The sequence below is a fragment of the Harpia harpyja genome, chromosome 9, assembly GCF_026419915.1.
Source record: "Harpia harpyja isolate bHarHar1 chromosome 9, bHarHar1 primary haplotype, whole genome shotgun sequence".
Taxonomy (NCBI): Eukaryota; Metazoa; Chordata; class Aves; order Accipitriformes; family Accipitridae; genus Harpia; species Harpia harpyja.
In genome coordinates this window covers 17,015,547-17,038,822 of record NC_068948.1, presented here as the reverse complement: position 1 = coordinate 17,038,822, position 23,276 = coordinate 17,015,547, and the positions used below count along the sequence as shown (strand labels likewise).

General features: G+C 40.0%; 2 protein-coding genes across 6 annotated transcripts in view; one reads left to right on the top strand and one right to left on the bottom strand.

Annotated features, from left to right (window-relative positions):
* CYLD (CYLD lysine 63 deubiquitinase) overlaps positions 1 to 9,136 on the bottom strand; it is a 30,035-nt gene extending 20,899 nt beyond the window's left edge. The window contains exons 1-5 of one of the 5 annotated variants that reach the window (XM_052795989.1): positions 8,937 to 9,136; positions 3,872 to 4,532; positions 2,501 to 2,803; positions 1,548 to 1,653; positions 393 to 491 (exon numbers count right to left, since the gene is read on the bottom strand). In XM_052795989.1, coding sequence (XP_052651949.1) covers positions 393 to 491; positions 1,548 to 1,653; positions 2,501 to 2,803; positions 3,872 to 4,378 — 1,015 coding nt within the window. In that variant the 5' untranslated portion in view covers positions 4,379 to 4,532; positions 8,937 to 9,136. Of the gene's footprint in view, positions 1 to 392; positions 492 to 1,547; positions 1,654 to 2,500; positions 2,804 to 3,871; positions 4,533 to 4,724; positions 4,821 to 8,891 lie in introns of those variants that run through there. The other 4 variants (XM_052795988.1, XM_052795985.1, XM_052795984.1 and 1 more) reach the window with 4 other exon arrangements.
* Positions 9,137 to 9,766: 630 nt separating this feature from the next.
* Positions 9,767 to 22,829, top strand: SNX20 (sorting nexin 20). Its single transcript, XM_052797278.1, has 5 exons — positions 9,767 to 10,066; positions 15,020 to 15,143; positions 17,224 to 17,401; positions 19,080 to 19,231; positions 21,812 to 22,829. The coding sequence occupies exons 3-5, from the start codon at positions 17,236 to 17,238 to the stop codon at positions 22,478 to 22,480; spliced, it is 987 nt and encodes a 328-aa protein (XP_052653238.1). The 5' UTR covers positions 9,767 to 10,066; positions 15,020 to 15,143; positions 17,224 to 17,235; the 3' UTR covers positions 22,481 to 22,829.
* Positions 22,830 to 23,276: the final 447 nt, after the last annotated feature.

The window sequence follows — 23,276 nt, the reverse complement described above, 5'->3', positions numbered from 1 at the left end:
TAAAAATTTGGAAGTTTCTAATCCTGCAGAAGGAAGACAATAGCAAACTATTAAAAGAAACAACAAAAAACCAAACACACGCCACACTTTCAGAAAAACGGAATGCAGCCCTGAACTGGTTATACAACTAGGCAATATGCTCTTGAATTTTTGCTAAACCTCGAACTGTTTTTCATGAAAGTGAACATATTTTGAGCAGTCTTACCTTAAACCATCTACCATCTTTCTTATGATTAAATAAACTCATATTAATATTCTACTAAGAGAAATTTAACTTGATATGCAACTGAAATAATAAATGAAGTGATAGAAAATGCAAGGCAACACTTTTTCCCGAGCAACAAGAGATCTGCAATCTTACAAAGGTAAAGAAAATCACTTCCCATACGTACCTGTAGCCTTTGGCTTACTATGATTGAACAAGCTTTTGTCACCACCACCTCTTGAGGTATAGGCAAGCTTGGGAGGTCTCCTGTCCTGTGACACAGTCTCTAAGATGTGGTATATAAAGAGCATGTTAGCTTCCCTTTTCTATGCTTTTACTATGTCAAAGAAGTTCAACTTGAAATGTAACTGAACCAAGGTCTAGCATCATAAGTTTTAAAACTGACTGGAGCAAAACCTTGCTTGGCACATAACCAACCTTTTATGTATATAGGATTTGCTTCTATCACATCAGCAATTACTTTACTCTGAACTCTACCATTATTTCTTGAACACATCAAATAGATTCACTTCACGTTCTTCAATGTATGTGCATGCTTCCGTTACGTGAAACAGATGCATGAAATGCTAAACTTTGTTTACTACCAACACATCTACAACAAATGCTCTTCTCCCAAAAAATGGCAAGCCCCCATGAATTCTCCAGAGAAGAGAGAATTCATGCAAAAACATGGATCTCAACTAAACCAACAAGTAGGAGGTGAACATAACAAAAGTTAGCCAAATTGAAGAGAGGGCAAGGGTTACAGACTACTACAGGCTGTACAAGACTGCACGCTCATTAGTACCTGTCTTCAGATAGAGCACAAACAAAAGTTTTACATGAAACATTTTTCTTTCTTCAGGAAAGGAGTCAGGGGACTGTAGTGGTTACAAGTTAATACTACTCATTGAATTATAGCAGATGGTGAATTTTTCCACAGTCTTGCTATGACTTTTCAAGTATTTACTCCCAGAATGCATAAACAATACCATCAATACATTTCAAGCACAGAAAGAACAGCTTTCTGATCCAAGATATTTAAACTCCTGGAGTAAACTGAAGAACATTCAATAAAAAGATTCCTGCTACAGACACTCACATATTCATGAATACTATACAACTGTACATGAATGATGACATGAATTTTGTTCAGTATTAAGCCTTTTCTACTACCGAGACTGTAACCAAAAGGAGAAGGAAACTGAAGTATAACAGAGAAGGTTAAACTAATTCAAGTGAATTTAGGATATTAATTCCACAGTACTGTTTCAATCATATAGCTGTGCCTAGGTTGAGATGGTATCAAAGTCTGCCTTCTAGTTAAGAAAGCAGAGCGTACCTGGAATAACATCATTGATATGCAAAAGAAGTGTACTTTCAACACTTGCAAAACTGCACAGCTGTATTCCGTTATATCTTCCATCCCAGTTTCCAATAGGATTATCCTAAAAATAGAAAAACATGTTACATGTATCCCAAGAGAAGATTTACATAGTACAGAATACACACATACATCTTTAGGAACATAACAAACTTTGTATTTAGAAGAGTCAAACATTACAGTCTTTAAACACAAATGCAAACTTAAAAACCGTTCTTTTGAGAAATATTTTCTATTTTAACAAGCATTCCTCTACCGAAATCCATTATTTATAAACAAGTTAGAACAATGCCAGTGCATTGTTGGGCAACAGCTACTGCAATCAAGAAAATGGAAGCACCTGATCTACAAAACCAAAACCAAATCACCCTTTTAACTACCAAAAATTTGGAAGCTGTTAATTTTAAAAAATTCAAGTTGCTAGAAATAATTTTTAATGACAAGCTTCACATTTTCTTGAAAGATTGACTTTTGTACTTAAAATTCAGTATTTTTAAGGTAGAACAAAGAAAAACAAACCAAAATTACATGAAAAAAAGCTTTTAACAATAGCTAACAAAGAAAAAGGCATCCAGACTACTTTTTTAAAAGGCAGAACAAAGGCAGTCTCACATGACAAACACTCAACACTGTTACTTCAACACTAACATCTAACATTGCAAGTAGCTCAGTGGAGGCTCCTCAGAGTAACGACAGTATTTCTCCTGAACTGTTTAGCATCAAATAGGATACCATTTACCTCATGCCAAAAACCAGTTACCACCAAGGGGCATCTTTGAACACAAGTGTTTATTTCCCATTTTAGGTCAGCCTCCACTGAAGTAGCTTGTGGATAATGTTTCTTCTATATTGCATGTAAATTACTAGCTAACACACATGCAAAAGTTATTAAAGTCAGATTATTTTCTTACCATGTCCACTCCAACAACGTATCCTAAACTTTCGTTTCCTGGTAAGACATCACAGAATATAACTGTCCCATACTCTATACTCTCTCCTATCTTCAGAGAAACCCTGGAGTTGATCTCCAGAGGAGGAAGTTCTACCTGCATTGCGTCAACTGGAGCTGCATAGTCACTTTCCAGTTCATTGTCATCATCTTCCACCAGCTCCAGTTTGTCCAAAGCAACAAAAACCCCACAATCCTCATCACATCTGAAAAGCTGCTTGCCTTGGTACTGTCCATCAGTAAAGCCCTGACCGTGACCTTCTTCCTAAGTGTTGGAGGAGGAAGAAGAGGAGGGAAAAAAGAAAAGAAAAAAAAAGGAAAAAAAAAAAAAAAGAGCAGCAGTGTATTTTGTGCAAAAGCAGACTACTACAAAAGCAGTAACACAATCCAGTGTTTTGGAGATATTGCAGTAAGAATTTGCTGGATGAACTATCATTATATTGGGAGAATTCTATTGCCGGAATTTGTGGCAAATATACACACTATCTTAGGGGAATAAATAGTAAGATGTCATTAGATTAGAAAGTAGCTGCAGGCAGAAGCCTTTTTACTCAGAGAAGCATGTTTTCTTCAGGTGCAAATCTTGCTTCTATCATCAAATTTTGCCATATCAAGACAAGAGTACTTCATACTAGACATAATGCTAAGCATCCAAAATTCCACTCAGATGCCAAATAAAGAGAGCTGATTTTCAGAAGCACTTGGGCCTGATATTCCCTGAGGTTCTTAGTGGGAACCACAAAGAATTTGGGAAAAGTTTAAAGAGTGCTTTGAAAAATATACTTCTAACGCAAGAGTGACACTCTCCTGAATCTAATCCTTAAAAAGCTTATGGTTGACATTAATTCTGCAGAAATACCTCACTAGGAGCACCCAACGGCAACATTCTCTATCTTAACTAGTTGCCATTTGACTTTCAGGGTTCTACAAAACCAGCAGCCCTAAAATCCAAGCCTGCATTTATGGATTGCATCCTGCCACATGCAGGGAAAAACAAAGTACTCAACAGAAATCTGAGAGTCAGATATTTGCCATGATGGGGACGCAAGTAATAAATTTTTCTAGGCTGGAAGAGTCAGAGTATGTTCAAGTCTTTTTGCCAGCACATGCACCTCATCAAGCATCACTTAACATGTAGAATACAAGGCTGATGTTATATGATGCGTTCACAGGTATTTAATAACAATACTTACGAAAAGACTGAAAATTACAGAATTTTTAGGGGTAATGGTGGTTCTAGAAAAAAAAATTATTATGACTGCCTTTTTAAATAGAAGATTTTTAGCTCATCTTATAAAATATATATGATGCTCCCACTTAGCAAGAAACTTACCAGCAACTCTACTCCAAAGTATATCCCTGTTAGGGACCTTTCTTGCATTAAGGGTCCTCTGAAGCGAACAACTCCAGGAAATTTATCATCTCCTGATCTCAGCTGTACTCTGACAGGTGAGCCGATATCTATTTGGATGCCTTTAGTTAACCTGCTTTTGCTTTTAAACAGACTGTATCTTTCCTCACAGTTAGTAATGGCCAAAAGCAACTCAGCTAGTTTTTCATTTATTTCTGTAACATCCTTCTCATCCACAAACAGGATTGCATGAGGTTGTTCCAGAATCTTTAATCCAATCTGTAGTTTCTTGCCTTTACAAGGAATATTTCTGGAGTGTCCCACAGAAGAACGGTCTTGAAAAAACTGCCCAATGCTACCTTTGGGCACTTTCAAGAGCTTTTGAGTCTGCTTGTCTATGACACTGCATTCTTGGAGAAGCAAGTAAAAGATCCGCTCTTCCCAATAGGATGAACTTGCTTTTTCTTGACTCCATAAGCCCGAATTCATTGTGATTAAAACTTTAAAAGCTGCACAGAAGTCTTCAAGAAAAATAAGCAGTTGATTTATGTGCACTGATCTTGACAAATGCTACTGGAGGGTCCAACCTTTGTGAAACAATGCAATATTCGTTTTGTAAAGAACCAAATCCAGAGCTGAAAGCCTAGAATAACAAAAAAAAAAAAAAGCAGCAAAATGAAACTGAGGAACTACAGCTAGTCTTAAGTAAAACAACAGAAAATCATTTAAATCTGTGACCAGCCCCACTCCTCCTACAGAGTAGAAATAGTTCACCAAATCTGAGACGGTGAATGTAGCCTTGAAACAGCCACAGTACTGTTGATCATGGACATACCCATTTGTTATTGTTATTGCTTGTTATTGCTGTGTATTTTTTTTTTCTCTAGTTCCTTGAAGCAAGGGGCTATGGAAAAAGTATAATGAAATGCAGAAAACAGACATAAGTGAAAGTAAAAAGAAATCTTAATTTCAGATGAACAGGAATAAATATCCTGCTCAAGTTTACAAACAATATTTTATGGAAGCTTTCTACTATGAAGATCTTTTCCCGTGCTTACTGACTACTTATTTCTGACAAACCATACTGCATCTGTCATCCCACATAACATTTGGATTTGGTGAAGCAGAAAATTGTGTCAGTGTAAGAGAGCAACAGAAAATGGAAACTTTAGTAATTTGTAAGAGCCATTTCTTTAAATAATAGAAATGGACAGTTCCAGTAACCAATAAACAATGTATGAAAACCAAATTGTGCCAGCATTGCAACATGCAATTCTGAAGAAAAACCTGGAGTCTTTTTATCATTTTAGAAAGATAATGCACTTCACTGAAGTAGGAACTGTATCACTTTCAGTTATTAAAATACCCTGAAAGAAAACACCTTAGTTAAACATCATCCTAAGAATTATAGTTCACAATCAATAAAATAAACAAGAACAATTTGAAAATACTTCATTTCAAATGGTAGCAGATACAAAAGTAAAATAAATACACACATATATACGCCTACAGTTTAGATCATATTGGATACGCGAAGAAAGATCCGCAGTACCTTAACAGGATTTGTTCTTCTAAAGATGACAGAAAAGGGTAGCATACAAGTTAAGAATATATTGTCATGTAAATTTTCCAGTTAGTAATCTGCAATGCCACAGCTTGCATTCAGTTACAGGAGAATCTCAATGATTATTTATCAATTTAACTTCAGTAAATAAAAAGAAAATACTCTTTTCTCCCTGTGCCTCCTCTTGCTACCCTATTCCTCCAGATCTTTTCTCTGATGGCATTCAAATACCACAAAATCTATTGCTATTTCTCCTACTCAGTTTGATCCCAGCTTCAGAAGCTATCAGAAAGCAATGGAATCCAGTAGTACTATAATTATTTTCATCACCTGTTTTTAAAGAAAAAGAGTATTTAACAAAACTCTTTCCCCTAAGGAAAAGTAGTAACAGCAACAGAGGACCTGAAATTTAAGCAAAGTAGCATCTTTCAGTCACTAGGAATTCACACATTTCTCTGCTGACTTGCTGAGCCTCCTAGTGAGGCACTCGTACCATACAGCCATTCATAGCATGCTTCTCGTCTGCACAGATGTTACATGTGGGTGTCAATGTCATCATCACGCTTTGACACCACTGCTGCAGCAGCTCACAGGAACTATGGGGTTTAAAGTGTTTCCATCTGCAAAGTAATTAACATCTGAGGGACAGAATCTGGACAGTTTCAGACCTCACTGCAATGAAGTCTGGTAGACTGTCAATGTGGTTTCAAGTTAAAAAATATTTTTCTTCATTTTCATTTGATACACATAAATGGGCTTTAATGTTTGTTGATGATTAACAAAAAAGTCTGATATCAGTATGGGACTGAAATAGTAATGTTTTATATGGGAACTGATGAAGAACACAACATGATCTTCCCCCCCGTCCCAAAGAAAACATGATTAAAAGACCATTAGTTTTTACAAGTCTACTCAGATATTAAAATAGAGTTCCATCCAAGTTCTGTTTAGTTCCCTCCCCTTACTTTTTCCAGACACTGGGGAAAAAAATAGATAGTCTTGTTCTTCATAGTTCCATTTTATGTTCTCAGCTTTCAAAGGCTGATACACTTGCTTAACTCTCCTTTTTGCAGGCCATTCCACAAAGTTAATCAACCCCCAATACACTGCAAACAAGTAACTCTGACATTACAGGGATCGTGACCTTTCCTATTTCACTTTTAGAAATAATTCATTTTAATTTCAATAAGTATGTATGGAAACAATGTTAACAGAGAAGTCTGTTCAAGAGCTTAAAAAAAAGTAATTTTTAATTTTTATTAAAAATATTATTTATCATATCTATTTTTTTTAACAAGTATACCCTGCTTGCAGGTCCACTGCTGCAAGATTACATAATCTTCACATGTTTACTAGTAAAGAATTCAGTGTGAAAACATGTTAACAGCTGCATTTAGATTATACAATGATAACTTTATATGGTGCATGGTCAGTCTTTCAAACTACTAGTTATCCACAGAGATGTTACTAAGCCACTGAATACAGTACCAAAAGGTTTTCCATTATGAAAAAGTTCATTAGCACTATATAAAATACCTTCCCTTAAAAACTATCTACCACCACTGTCCCCTGCCAAACAAAATATACAGCTCTAAAAACCAAATCCCCTTCTTGTAGGATAATAAAAATTATAAATTAGTATTTTAAGAGCACAGCAAATCTTGCTAAAATGTATGTTAAGTTCTGGCAATATATCAGAAATGTATGTACATAAACCACTGATTTTACGATAATTTTTTTTTTGCAGCCATTTCCCATGGAATTGATTATTCTGCAAGTAAAGTATACTTGCTGAACAAACAGGACACATGTATTGGACTAAGACCAGAATAAACTATTAGATGTCAGCATTAATTTGGGAACCAAACAAATTATGCTTAGCAACAAGTCATCACTACACTGCACAACATACCAGCAACCATAAAACTTTGTGCATACCAGAGTACTGGACCATCACCATGGACGTTTAAGTGTCAGAGCCTGTTCAACTGTGCTCTTCTACTCCACCTACCACCTGAATTATTTTCATGCTCAAAGGATTTTGGGAAGCAACAGGCAAAACACAGTTATGACTGCAACACTACACACTTCAGAGAAAAGAAAAAAAAAAAATTTCAAAAATGTCAGAGGTAGGCCGTAATAAGCTACCTAATTTGAAAGCTTCCCTAACTTCCTTTTTTTCCCCTCTCTTGAGTCACTGTTATCACTACAGAAACATAAAAACAGTTTGCTCTGAAATACGAGAACTTTGTTTCTACCCTGCAGTAGCCTTAGATGAACTATACAGAGATGTCTGAATCAGCTATCAGGTTTCAGCATGAACACACAAGCCTGTAGCTCTGATTCAGAGCATAAAATGAAGAGGCTAAAATAAATTGTACAGTTTCTTACAGAACTCTCACTTTAAATACCAAGTTTTCAATGGCCGAGATGTAAAGTCATGTTCTTCAACAGTCCAAAAATAATTTTCAAAGGAACGTTAAAACTAGGAGCAAGTAAATTTAGTTGCAGCTCAACGTACACAAAATTACACGACTCCAATACAAGCCATGAGCGAAAAAATAGAAACTGTTTCTTCAAAATAGCAGCTGAAATATTGTCTGATACAAGTAAGTTCATACTGGTAACGTGACGTCTAAAAGAACATGCAGCTGAAAAACTCCACTAAATTTTGTTAGGTGTTACAAATTTAGTACAAATATTCTACTTTAGAGGAAGAACAAAAATCATTATGAACTATCAGAATACTCTGGCGCTACTAGATTTGGCAAGTATACAACGACACACCATCATCACTGTTCCGCAGACAACCCTTCTGTCAACGTGATATGCAAGCCCTCTCAATAAAATGAAATGCACATGTTCAGATTTTCAAAGGAAAACCAAACCATATTTAACTCTGTTCATTAACGGAGCATTTAATGGCAAGAGCAATGTATCTGTTTATTGCCTAGCAAGGTAAGATGCGACATATAATGTACCTGCACGTCACAACGCTCGATGCAAGGCTAAGTTTTTGAGAATAATTATCACACACTCCCCCCCAGTTCTGAATCATTTTCTCTACCTCGCTGGGCGGTTATCAGCAGGGCAGGGAAGAAAAGCCCCGAAGCACTTGCTAAGCGGGAGCAAGGGGCTGCCCGGGGCTTAGCGCTGAACTACGGGACAGCCGCGGCAAGGCCCCAGCCCGCCGCCCCCGCGCACCCCGGCGGGAGCCACCTCCGCCCCCGGCCCGGCCCGGCCCCACCGCCGGGCCTCGCCCAGCCGCCCGCCGGGCGGCCACCGCGGCCCGGCCCCACTGCCCCGCCGCCGCAGGGGCGGCCTGGCCCGCAGCGATCGCCGCGCCTCCAGCGCGGGGCCGGCGGCCACGGCAACGGCCGGGGAGAGCCGCTTAGGGCGCCGGGGCCGGGCCGCGCCGCGCAGCCGCCTCATCCCTACCTGACGGCGCCGAGCGGCGTCCCGCGGCAGCGCCCGCGCGCTCACCTCTTCATCCCCAGCCCCTGCGCCCCGCCCGCCCGCGGGACCTTCCCGGCGCCGGCTCACAGGCCCACGGCGCACGGCGCGGCGGCCCGGCCGGCTCCCCGCTCCCCCGTCGTCATCGTCGCCGTCGTCGCCGTTGTCCGGCCGGCGAAACGCTCCCTGCTGCCCCGGCGGACCCGCCCTCTCGTCCCCCAGCCTCTCTGGCAGCCAATCACAGCGCGCCGGCGCCACCGCTTCGTCGCGCTATTGGCAAAGAGCGCCGCCAGGTGACGAGGTGATTCGGGGGTTTCCACTCCATCAAGGTTGTGTGAGCCGCAGAGGAGGGGGCGGGGAGGTCGGAAAGGCACGGTTGGCGGAACGCTCTCCCTTGAGGGCGCTGATTGGCCGTCCCGAGCGCGAAGGCGGGACGTCGGGAGCCTCGGCGGGGCTGATTTGATGGCGCGTGCGCGTGCCCCCATCGGCAGCGGAGGCGGCAGGGCCAGCGGGCCCGGGCGGGAGCGGCCGTAGGCGCCCCGTCGCCGTCCCCCAGGGCCCGATCCTGCCGAGGAGCCCAGCTGCCCGAGGGCCGGGCCGGTTGTCCCCAGCCCCCTCCGGCAAAGGGCGCACGCCTGCGTCCAGCGCCGTGGCCCGAGCGGGCGTGGCTCGCGCCCCCCCCCCCCCCCCCCACCGGCGGGCGGCAGTGCCGCCCGTTGGCGCGGGGCGGCGCGCCGGCCGGGCGCCCGTGCGGGGCTGCTCGGCGGCGCCTTAGCGCTCGCGGTCTGGCTCCGCAGCGCGGCGGAGGGCGCGGGGCGGGGCGCGGCGCGGCGGGCGAGCGGCAGACGTGGGGACGGGGAAAGGCGGGACGGCTGCGGCGCGCTCAGCAGGCTGGGCCGCGGGCAGAAACCGCTCCGAGCGAAACGCCGCGAACTGCGTTTGATGGGCCTGCGCTGTTGGCTCGAGGGGGCGGCGAGAGCGGCGCTCGCGGGGCTGCCGGGCGGCGTGCTGTGCCCTGCGTGCGGCGGGTCCACCCGCCTGGTACGGTCAGGCATCCCTCGTGAAGCGGGCGGCTGTAGGGTTAGCAGAGACTGCTCGTGACTGTCAAACTTGATCTGGCTTCCGTACGCAGGTTTGAAACACTTTTACTCTCGAGAAATGTAAGTAACGCTGCTGAACGTTTGATTTAATAAAAGCCACGTGTAGCTCCTCTTTAACCGACCTACTTCCGAATGTGACTGTCACCTGAATGCTGCTGTATTTTATCCACTTAGCATCAGTGCTTTTTCTATGGAGTGAGCTCTTTAATGAATGAGAGAATGAGCTCCAGAATAGAAGAGGGTTGCTCAACAGGGTGGTTATGTTTAAAGGCTGTATTCACGCATTCAGCGTTTCCAGAAGATGACATTCATTTTTAGAGAAGACTTTTTTAATCACGTAGTATTCTAAACTGGTGCCTTAAATTTAATTTTAAAAACACTCCGGAAGTTTTGTACTGCTAGAAATGGACTTCCTACAAAGATGCATCTTGGAAAATAATAGCATATGGTCACGTACCTCAGGTGGTTACAACGGCGTTGACGTACAAATATACACTTTCCTAGTTTCTTAGCATCTTTAACATTCCTTTAATATATGTTTTTATGTAATTTAGTAACATGTGCAGTTCAACATTAGCTAAAGTAAAGGCTGCTCCAGTCAATCCTGTTCCCTATAGATCTCCAGAATCTGGAGACGGTCAGTAAGCAGATCCAATGCAGCCCCACATTGGGGCTGGAGTGCCGGCTTCCGAGCCCTGAAGCAGTGTGTGTCGCTGCCATGGCTTTTGGTAGGAAGATGGGAAGGCACGACACAGGCTTTTGCTGGTGTGGGTATGTGCAGATGGAAAGGACATAGTCTGAGTGTCAGAAACCAGCAGGAGTTTACTGGAAACTCCTGAGGAAACAATGAGATTCCATCTACTATGGAATGAATGCTCACACTAACCATTTTATTTAATCACTTAAGAGCAAAATGGCATTTTGAAGTCATACTTAATTTTTAAAGAATAAAGAGTAGTGAAAAGATAAAAAGATTTATGCATTACATGTCTTCATTTTGCAGAAGGGCACACAGTAAACCCGAGTTATGCTCTGCTAATCCTCAAGGTGGCTATCTATACACAGCAGCTGCATTTTCCTCCATTTGTAGGGCTGCCTTTTATGCTACTACAAAATGCATTAGCATGTCTGCTATAAATCCTGTTATCCCAAATTTCATTATGTTTACATTTTGGATATAAATAAATTACGTGTGCAACATGACTGTAAGTATTAGCCTAAGTACACCGTAATTATATTTGAGAAGAAAACGGGACAGACACATTATAAGACTAAAATACCAAAATACTAGCTAGGAATGACTACATGTGGTATACCTAACAACTCAAAAACAAATGTTTAAAAATATTTCTCTAGTCCATGTAATTATGTACTTAACCCTCTATGAGTTCAGCAGGAAAAATGATTGACGTAGACCATTTAGAAAGTCTGTCATTCTACAGACAGAATAATGCTTGTGAAATTTAACCCAAGTTAATATCCTATTGACCCACTGGGCTTGCATTACAGCTCTGTGTCACTGACAGACCACGGATGAAAGGCAGGCCAAGACTGTTGTTTACTCTAAAGCTCCTTCATACTCCTTTAGAAGTATAAGGGAGTTGTAAAGTGATAACAGGGCTTTGGCAGTGTAAAATGGGCCTGTGACGTTTCTTTCATGTGGAAAAGCCTGTCAGTAACACCAGCATGAGATATTTGCCATTAAACAGTGAATTATTTCTTTAAACCACACTCTTGTTAAGAGAGACATGTTTTGTAATAATGAAGTATGGTAAACAAATTCCAGTTTCAAGTGACACAACACCATACAGTTAAACATTACATAAATAGCATGGAACAGAATTTTGTGCTGTGCCAGGATAGGAGTATGGTATTCATCACAGCATCACCCCAAAAGTGCAGAATATTCATGTAGAACAGCTGAATTTTTCTGCTACTTCAAACGTGGAAATGGTAGGTATTTATCCAGCTGCATTAAAAAAAGAGAGGAAAGGTTCTTGTAGAAGCATCAAAGACAACATTAAAGCACTTTCTAAATATTAGTTATGTGATAAAAGGGGACTTGGATAAATATGTTAGGTATTCCTGCCTCCTCTTGTTTTTTCTCATTATCTACAGTTTTCATGAATGATTTGGTAAAATAAATAAGGTTTAGTTACATAGTTTGGGGCCTGAGAGGGAAAAGCAGGACAGACTCTATGAGGTTGCCTAAAGCTGTATTTCTCAGGACAGAAGCTGAAGAGTATTTTGTAAGAGGGGTATTACAGCCACATTCTTTAACAAGAGTAAGACCTTGCGGTGCCTATAATAAAATGCCAATAAAATCTGGCAGTGAACTGCAGTTTGTATATAACATTAGTTTATCTCACAATTTTTCAAGCTGCTACCAGCTTTGTATTCTATGGTTAAATATTGTGTCTGTCTGGGTTTATGTAATCTGATTGGGAAAATGTGAACTGCCCAAATCCGGGTATAAATCAAGGCAGGATGTTTTACAGTATTGCAGCAGTCCCTTCTGGTTCTTTAACCATCAAAAGCACAAACACAGTCTTTCAATACAGGCATCCTTATCATGGCATCGCAAGGCTAGCTCATCTGGGGGCTGGTTACCAAGTTTTAGACATAAACTTTCAGGTTAGTCTTCCTAAAATGAGTCCTTTCATCTTAAATCAGTATGGAGGACCTAACTCCTATGACAACCAGCTTTATGCACTGCAGTGTTACGATTTTAACCTTGCCTTGCTCCTATGTTATTGTAGAGCACCTTTTCCATATCCCTTGGTAGATGCATTTTAACACTGTGCTCTGTGTGTATGCCAGAGTCAGTGCTTTCACAGAATACAAACTCTGAGTGGGCCAGTGCATGAGGATCCCTTTTCCATCACTGACTATGACAGAACATGCTTTTCCATTAAAATTTACCACAGTTGTATGAATAGTCAGATAAATTGATGGTGTAAGTGCACTTGCCCATCTCTCAGAATGCTGCCATTGTGAAAATTCCCTTTTTCCACTGCTTAACCCTTTACACAGTATTTGGCTGTTGGAGGTGGAACTGAGAATATGAAAAGAAAGGTACTAGTTATGCATTCTGCTACCAACCACCACTGTATACTGAAGACTTTTTTTGAATGTGCTAATCAAGTAGACATTTAGGAAAGGAAAATGCTGCCAGACTAACCACACTGGGTTCCAGGGAAGGGCCAGGGGCTGTCTGGACCAAACCTGAGCTCATGGGAGTAAGATGAAGAGGAGCAGCCTGCCAAACCTGCTGTGGATGTTACGGCTCCTGGGCATGAGGAACCCATTCAGGAACTGGCTGTGACTGAGGCAGACAGAATTCTTGCAGAACACTCTTGATTTGTAAATGATTTCATATCCGTCAGCCATGCTTATAATAACAGATTTTGCTTTTTTATAATCATCTGGGTTAATTTGACTAGGACTTAGCTTATTCTGAAATAATTGAAAGTAGAGGTTATACTTAATATACTGAAAAATATACTTCCCTCCTTTCTTTTAGCTTTATCAAGAGCAGGAGAATAGCACTAAGCATCACAAAATAATACATTGCTTTTTGGCAACACATAAATTAACAGATTCAAAATTCAAAGCTTAGATACATCTGTGAACTGTCAGCGTGAATGAAATGCACTGAAAGCCCCCTTAGTTGTTGCTCACAATTGTAACCAAACCCATAAATCTAACTTTAAAGGAATGAGACTCGAGCCAGAAACCCATGCCTTGTCTACACTTAAAAGGGTTGGCTGGTATAGCTACACCTTAGAGCTGTATTGGCAAGCACAGATTTCTCTTCTGGTGTAACTTAAATCACTTTCCGCATGGAACACGCTAAACTGGCTAAAGGACGCTGCCAGTATAACGGCATCTACACTAGGGCTTTTGCCAGTATGGCTGTAGCTGCATGGGAGTGATTTTTCATCATTCTGACAGCTATTTTGGCAAAACTTCTACATTTAGACTGAGTCCAAGTTAAAGTTGGCATTGTTTTATGTTGCAAATAAAGCAGAAGAGAAGCATTGCCAGTTTATGGCCCTGGTTTTACATTATTTTAAATTGTTTGTTCTAAAGGAATGCGTGGGGCAGGACCCACGTGGTCCTTTGGATGTTTGCCTCCCACATTTGTGCTGCATTAAAATCTCTTGGTTTTTCAGCGAGTGAGCACTGGCAATAGGGAAACTTACATTACCAAAAAAAAGATAGCGTCCGTATTATTTACCCCAGAAATAGCTATCCTGATGCTTTAAAGCAAATTTCCAAAGTGAAGTGAACTACAAAAGCAAGCATCTGGGCCAAAGAACATGTGGGTTAAAGCGTCATTCTCCTTCACTTTGTCCTCAGTTCAACAAAGAATTCAAGCACAGGATTAATTTTAGGCCCACACATAAGCCCATTTCAAGTTTAGTAGTCATGTCAGATATGATAATGCTCCTTTTTGAACTTTAATTAAGCAGATACTTGAAATTAATCGTATGTTTAAGCACTATGTGGAATCGGGATTTCTGTCAGAAGTACAAGTTTACATTGAGTGAGGCTATTTATTGTGGTACCATCTGCATTTTCTTTTCTGAACTGGATATTAAGTCTGTATTTTAAAGATGTCCCAAGGGGCATGTTTTTCCACATAAGTACATTTTTACATATTTGGCTCTGTTTTCCTAATCTCTCTTTTGCTAAGTGTGGTTTTTTGGTTTCAGAAATCCGCACAGAGAAGTTTGCATTGATTTTGTAATTGTATTTACTGTTGAACTCTTTCCTCTGCCAGACTTTGTGATTGCACATGTAATCCTGACACTCGGGTTTGCAAACCTGGCCTTGCTGCTGGAGCTGCACTGCGGACAGCAGGCCGTACCTCGCCCGCAGACAGCACAAGGGCTGTTCGAGGCAGATAGGAAATTTCATGCGTAATCAGTCAGCACTGAACCAGTGAGCCAATTGGAGGAGGAAGTCTGATATAATCAAGGCTTCTTCCTTCCTTTTTGTAAAACACAGAATGTGCCTGTTAGAAGAAAACACAGACATATTTTTCTGCGTTTTGAAAATGCGAAGAAGGCTTTTCGTGACTTCGTACAGGCTACACGTGCACCACAACTAAAAGCTCTTCAGCAGTTTCCAGGTGAGTATTCTGTGCACTGCGGTTTCTAGAGTTACTCACAACTCAGTGAAGCAGTTGGAGTGGCATTTACCCTGAAACGGAGCGGGATCAGTGTCTATTCAAAGTAAAATTGTGTAATTTGTTGCAGAGTTTTTGTATTGTTTGGGATTTTTTTAATATGTAAAAATAAATAGTAGTTTAGTTAAAAGAGCTTACAATGATTTTTAGCTGTGAAAATGAAACTGCTTATATGAAGTACAGATAGTTTTCAAGTCAGATATATTCCAGGCAGAAGACTTGTATATCTTAACGTTCACTTCTGCATTCTTCTGTTTACAAGTGTGTTGTGTTTCTCTGGTAAATCATGTTCTAAAGTGGTAGTTTTTTATACATACATATTTTATGTATATAAAGTTACACATATATAAAAAGATATATGTCTTGAAAATAAATACAGTTTTGGTGATAAGGTTGTACCAACTCACAACCAAGAAAAAAGTTGTCATTTGAATTTGTTTGGCCATTTTCAGATTCCTCATTTAATCTACTGTATTTGAGATTATCTTTACATTAAAAACAAATATTTGCAAGTTTATGCTCTTGGGATAAACTGTCGTGATTTTCAAAAGACTGAGCAGTTAGACAAGAAGTAAGTGGCTACTCATAATGTTCAAAAAGCAGATCTTAAGGAGGACTAGAAGAACAATGAGAACTTTCACCTCCTAGTCCAAAGTCCAAAAAGAAGGGCTTCCATGATGCTCTTATTAAGGAGGATGACAACAGGTATGTACTTGCTTATCCAAGCCAGGCAAAGGAAGGGTTTCTGTTACAGGAACGTGGTTTGCACTTCCATTACTTCTAATGGGGAAATTAATTGCTTTTCTTTTTACAGCCTTGCAGTTTGCCAGTTATCAATAGGTCCGCTGAAGGAGTTTCCTCACCTCTGTATCCAGCATTGCATAACTGTGTGGTAGACAAGTGGAAGCAAAAAGGTATCTAGTAACATCCGTGTCCTAAACCCTCTCATTACTTAATAACCACTGCTTGGGCATTATTTTTACATTTGTAGCAGGGAGACTTGGCTTTTTTTAAGAGTAGGTTGTTCTTCTATTTGACTTTCACCTGTTGGCTGAATTGTGAGCAACAGTTCTCTCATGCTAACTAACAGAACACAGCACCCCAGCAAAGTTGTTAGGATGCTCTTAGAATTTTTTCAACTGCTAGTATAACACAATGATGTAACAGGTAGGTTTTTTTAAAATAAAAAAAAACATCCTGGGGAGACATTTATGTGACAGAATGGCCAATCTGGTCTATGGAATAGGAGTATATTGTCTTAGGCATTTTATCAGTATGTGGTAAAATAGTAGTCCTAGCAGAACAGGCATACAGATCTACTACAAGCACAGTATATAGATTAAAAGGACAAGTAAAGGGAGAATGCATCTGTATAATAATTAGAAAACTCAGTTCTCCTTCCACCTAGCCATTGTCAGATTCAGTTGTTTTCTTCTCACAGTACAGAGACAAGTCTCTGGAGAGCACCTGAAACTGTGAAATATGACAAAAATATTATACTATTTTAGATATCACCCTATTTTGCCCTGCAGATTGTGATTAAGAACAGATGGCAAGTTTTGAAGTCTTGAGAACAGTAAATTCTAGCAGTGGAAGAGAGCCAGGCTGCTAGTTATACTAATTATCTCCAAGATTTTAGTTCATCTGAACTCATACTTGCAAGCTTGAGGGCAAAATAGAAGGAGAAAAAATCTGCCCCCACTGAAGTTTATGACAAAATTCTCATAGATAAGAATCGAGTTCCCCAACTAATCATATTCAACATAACTTCTTACGGTTTTCAGGTTTGATTTTAATCTGCCAAAAAAGATATCCAAACACTTTCAGTGGCAATGGCAATAGGAATGGTTCTTCACTAGTAGCTATGCAGATATTTCTATTTATTGCTTTAGTTTTTATGAAACTACAGTTGCCCTCATACAAGTTCACAGAGAACAATGAGTAAGTCAATAAAAAAGATTACCAGACTGGATCCTCTAAAGACATGCTACTAAGAAATGTCATATTTTTTGTAATCTTTCAGGGATAGCTTGCAATGGACCAACACTCACACTGCACAGCAGAAAGGGAACTGTTGGAAGCTGTAAGCAGGATTACTACATTTTCTACCGCAAGTCCATCTGATGAAGAACAAAATCAACCCAAAGCTGAAATTTCATGTCAAGTGAGAAAAGAAAACCCAGAAAAAGGTGACCTGCAAGGTTGATACTATCCTTTAATTTTATTTTTCATGTAGCTATTTATGCCATTAATCTTTTATATTAAAAAATCAGCTTTATTTATTGCAGCAGTAGCCCAGTTTTACACTGCTATACTCCACTGAAAATAAGCCTTGATTAAACTTGTAGTAATAATGTAGCAATAGTGAAACAGATGCACATCCTGGTGTGTATACATACACACAGAGTTTTCCTTTTAAATGCCTTGCACCTAAAATGTACTCCAGATTTAATTTACACACCAGGGACCAAAACAGTGATCATCAGATGGCCTGTCTCAGGAGTGCACTTTCTGTAGATCTCCAAATCTGAACTTCTTGGCAGTATCAGCAAGGACACCGAGATTGAAGCTGATCTCAAGCAGTAGTCTTTCACATGCCTTATGAAGAGGCAGCATTGAACTTTTACTATGCCTAAGATTGCTGTCGTCTGTTATTAAATAAAATGTTATATATAATCCAAAATATATATAATCTCATCAAGATTTTCAGCCTGCAAAGATATCATAAACACCACCTCTCTTAGGAAATACATGCTTTGTAGAGATTGAGCCAAACCCCAAAGGCCTTGATAATGGAAACTGTATGGCCAAATGGTTAAGAACATGTAAAAGTGGGGCCACTGAAGGAGTACTCTGGTGCCTTTACAATTCTATTTCTGCATCAAGCTGTTATCTTCCCATTCATTTGTGGTCATTCACCTCCATTGACTGAATGTTAGATACATTGCAGACTGACTTCAGCTGACTGCATTGACAGAGACATTATTGATTGGAAATTGGGACTGGTGTGCCCACTGAAAACAAAAATTCCATTTCTTTTATCCACCTTTCTAGCCTATATGCCACCAGATGAAAACTGTTGTCAGTAGATTTCAAAGACAGAGAAATCACCCTTTCAAAAAGCAACATCAAATTCCCCTGTAAGCAAACTCTTCAACCAGCAGTACTACATTTTTATTTATGCATATATATATATGTTTGTGTGTGTGTGTGTGTGTGTGTGTGTATGTGACTGTGGGGGGAGAGAGAGAGGAAGGGAGGGAGGTATATAAAATATTTCTAGCTGGACTGTGGCATCAGTTCAGCTACAAAAGAAAAAGAGGATGTGAGAATTCCTCCTTCAGCTGAGCTGGTTATCCGAGTTTCTCCTTTCAGGTTAGGCTATTCATGTTTTCTCAGCTTTCACAGGTTACTGCATAAACCCAATATTTGAATAGTGTCAGTATTTGAATATATGTCTGAATTTGCAGCTGCATTTTATTGTCTCCTCCTTTTAGTAACAAAAGCCTGGAGAAACATCTGATTCAGAAGACTGAGTCAGTGTTTCTTAGGTCTACTCCTGGGATGGTGAAGCATATCTCTTGCTCAGGCTGTGTCTGAGGTTACAACCTAGACATACAGTACTTCTTGTCAGTATTTTTTCTATAACTTTGTATTCTGCAGCCAGTTTGGTGTCTTTCAAAAATTAAGACCATAATACCGTTCCTCAAAGAATCTGGACCTGTCTTTATTAACAGTGAAATCACTTGTTTTATCAGTCTTTAGGTCTTGTTGTTACAGTAACAGAAATTCTAGGCTCTCCTTTCACAGTAAACGCATAAGAGTTTTCTTTCCAAATGCAAAGGTCATAATCTGAAACACTAAATGTATTGGTTTTAGATTCCAACACATCCCTAAGTCCCAACTCTTCGATGACCACTAAGGAGCTTCAGGAATACTGGAGGAATGAAAAACGCCAGTGCAGACAAGTCAAACTCCTTTTTGAAATCCCATCAACCAGAATTGTAGAGCACCACTTATCAAAATATGTGGTAAGCTAAGAAATGAATATGTAAGAAGATCATTAATTTTTCTTCACTCTACAGGGGGTCTGCACAGCACACAGCATGCCTCACTACATGAAAGCCTTACTGAGGGCCAAGTTTTGCAAGCAGTGATCATACCGAGTAGAACCTGTTCTCACTGATCATACGGGCATAGCTGGTGGAATCTGCCCCTAAAAAAACCCTCTAACAATCAGTTCACAAAATCCGCAGCAGTGGAAAAGTGGTATCAAGTAAATTAGTAGCTTGGGTATCCTTAACACCCAGAGGCTTGTCAATTTTAAGGGAATTCACACAACTATAAAAATATCAATACAGTTACACTTCCATTGAGCTAGCCTGCTGTAGCAGCTGCATTACATTTGTATAACTTCCAAATCAGAGATTTATGTTAGCACAAGTGCAAAATTCTTTGATGTTGACAAAGTCTAAGGCATCTTCCAGGTAGATCACTTGGGATTGTTCCCCTTCCCTACCTAGAGCTCCATTAGATGGCATATTTCTGTCATATTTTTAAGGTGAAACATGAATATGAGGGACGGGAACAGCAGAGGAGGTTGGATTTTCCTGTCTTTACTCACAGTACTGACACTTGGTTTTTATTTCTGATTCTGCTCCTGGCCTTTAGGAGGACTGATTTAGAGGAAGTCTCTTTCAGTACTCATGTTAAATTCAGATAGGGATGTTTTGCTTGTTTGCAACAACCTCTGAGGTCTGTAGATCAAAAATGCTAAGAGTCATACTAGTGTTGCTAATACTGGGTGATGCAGCCTGGCAGAATTTGGAGCAGGTAAATATTCTGGAGACTGTCCTAAGATCTTATTGCATGCTATACACACCTACTTAGATGCTGCCATTCTTGCATACACTCAATAGTATGCAGCTTGTTGAATATTAAAAATTATTTTAGTATAACTGTATGAGAACAGGAGTATCATTCAGCATATGTGCAAGTAGTTAAACTTAGTCATAAGTTACACGCCTGGGCAAAAAGATTTACATTACAACTAACTGAGACAATTTGAATGATAGTCTAATTAAATGGTATTTCTTCCCTTTTTCATGCACACGCTACAAATAAAAAAACAAGTACTTGTAAATTATTCACTTAGCTGCCCTTGATAAAATGATAGCTTAAAAAATTGCTCTTATGATTGGTTTGGATATGCATCAGGCATATATACACTTTTCAGCAGGGAGCAGGACAAAGTATAGGAAAATGTCACAGTGCTTACAAACGAAGAGAGATCAGAGAAGTCAGCTCAAATTTAGAAACCTTTCAAGGAGTGCCTGTAAAGATAATTTATGAAGATTAAAAGAGAGAATTTCTCTTTAAGGAAAAACAAGGAAGAGAATCAGACAGACACTAGTGCTAGTACTGGTTTGCACCCTTCAGCAGCAGCAAAGAAAATAACTGGCATGAGTAAAACTGCTCCAGTTCCTGTATAATTCAATGGGAACAGGGTGAAGTTGAATGTGAACACGGTCATCGTCCAAAAGCCAGCAAGGCCAACAGTCCATGTCCTTAGCTGGTGTACAGTGACATAGTTAAACTGGCCTCAGTGGAGCTCCACTGGTTTATGCACATTAGGGATTTGGCCCTCAACATCATTGTGCTTGGATCAAGACCAGAAGAGAATCTATTTGTACAACACAGAACACACAATTTTATTTTGCAGCTATTTTTCTAAGATCACATTTCTTATAGCCATTTTGAGGCTAGTGAAGAGCTGAGGAGGACATACTCTTGAGTACTGTTAATGTGGGACAGCATTGCTGCTAGCTGTTAGTGAAGGATTTGGGATAGCAAACAGATTGTTGTAGAAATGTCACATTTTTTTGCATTATTTATATGCCAAGTAAGTTTGAGTAACAGAACAATGATTTAGAGGGGGAAAAAAGGCTTTGGAGTTGCTCCATCTTATTTTTGCACACACCAAATATTACTGCCAAATACTTCCTCTTCTTTCACAGCATTAATAACACCCCCAAATCCCTGGAAATGTCTGATACAAACAACATTTCTAAGTATTAACAACCAATGTAAAATAGATTACATTCCATATTAAGTCTGGGAAATCCATTCAGTTCACTGAAGATGATTGATTGCAGCAGCCATGGCTGTTATAAACAAAGTACAGCCACAGAAATGCTTTATAAGTGATTTTACGTGCTTCAGTCTGATGCTAGTTCACCATTCCCAGCACCTTGCAGGATGAGATCTGTTAGTGCATTGTTTATCTACAACTTATTTACGTGCTAAGGCTAAGTCTGGTAACAAAAGTACAAAACAGCAGGAGGTGCGAATTATTAATTTGATGGCTGCAGATTTCAAAGATCAGGCCTACACTGAGCACGCACCATAATCCCAGACAGCAACTAATTTAGCAGCACTGCTATCAGCCATAGGAGTATACAAGATTACACACGTAAAACTGGTGCAGGAATGTTTCAGCTGGTGGAATATACAAGCACAAAGTTTTTTCAAAGCAATAACAGACAAAATCTGACTGCACTGGGGCTAGAATGGTCCTTCTCATGCTTATTTTTCTGTTTTATTGTGTTTAGATGTATAAAATCATCATTTTGCAAACAGGGAGTTTTGACAGCAACAAGTCTGTAATTGAACGGCGTTATTCAGATTTTGAGAAACTGCACAGAAATCTGCTGGAGGAGTTTAGTGAAGAAATGGAAGATGTGACCTTTCCCAAAAAAACTCTAACAGGGAACTTCACAGAAGAAATAATCAATGAGAGAAAATTAGCCTTCAAGGACTACCTGAGACTTCTATATTCTATGAAATATATCCGAAGATCAAAAAAATTTATTGACTTTTTAACAAGGCCAGAGCTTCAGGAAGCATATGGCTGCCTGCGGGGTGGCCAATACACCAAAGCTTTGGAAATCCTTTTAGAAGTCATTGGTCTGCAGGAAAGGCTGACAAGAGGCAACCCTGTCTCAATTGTCCCTACTCTCTGTGCTATCGTGGTGTGCCACAAGGACCTGGAAAATCCCGCAAGTGCCTTTGAATATGGAGAAAAAGCTCTATCATGCCTTTGTGTGCATACCAGCCACAGGTATTATACTCCATTGCTAGAAACAATGATCACTTTGGCATATGAACTTGGCAAGGATTTTCTGTCTTTGCAAGAAAAACTGGAAGAATGGAAGGCAAAAAAAGATCCCGTACGGGTTTTTACCCTGAAAGAACTTGCAGTTCGGGAGTATGTACAATGAACACAAGAAACAATTTCATTAAAGAGAAAAGCTGTCAGCTCCTTTTCCCAAAGACAAGCTCTTGAAAGAGTAAGAACTGGAAATTACCTGTTTGGCTAACATAACTTTATATTAACAGAAAAAAATTAAATCAAATATCTTCCATGTTCGAAAGGGACATTAAATTTTATGTTGGAAAATATTATATTTACTCTACAGATACGAGGAGCACCTAAGCTTATTAAGGTTTTTGGAAAGAAATTTGCAACAAAAAATCATTTATGATTTGCTTACTTTGAACATAGCCTATTTTGTGTGAAAAGTCAGAATAGGAAAATACGATGAATAAAGCACTTAAGAATCTGCAGAATCAGAGGCGTTGCTGGTTCATGTGGGAACTACTTCCTTTCGAGAAGAGAAATATCTTCCCAGTCGATGCAATCTAAAGGATGCATCTTCAGTCACTGAATGTAGTTTTTTACTCCTCCAGCTGAAGCCTGGTCAAACAGTGCTTTGCCATTTCTGAGAATGACAGGATTGGTCCTGTTCCCACTGAAGTCAACTGCTGTGGGCAGGAGGACCTGGGCAGAAGGTTTACAATCAGCTTTGGTAGGAGCAAAAAATACAAGCGATGATCATTCCATCAGAGATGAGGGAATATGCTTCATTTCCCTTTTGTAGCTGCTACAGTTTTATGACTTGCATTGAAGGCACATTCTTGTTTGGGGTGATCTTTAAGTACAGCTCTGACTGGGGTAGAAAATTCATACCATGTGCACTATATACATAATGGAAAGGAACCACAGAAGGGTGCTGT

What these genes read in the sequence shown, in the direction of transcription:
- SNX20 (XM_052797278.1), top strand. Translation starts at nt 17,236, where the DNA reads ATGGACCAACACTCACACTGCACAGCAGAAAGGGAACTGTTGGAAGCT. An exon ending in AGAAAAAGGTGACCTGCAAG is followed by an intron (nt 17,402 to 19,079) that starts GTTGATACTATC and finishes TATTGGTTTTAG; the next exon opens with ATTCCAACACATCCCTAAGT. An exon ending in ACCACTTATCAAAATATGTG is followed by an intron (nt 19,232 to 21,811) that starts GTAAGCTAAGAA and finishes TATTGTGTTTAG; the next exon opens with ATGTATAAAATCATCATTTT.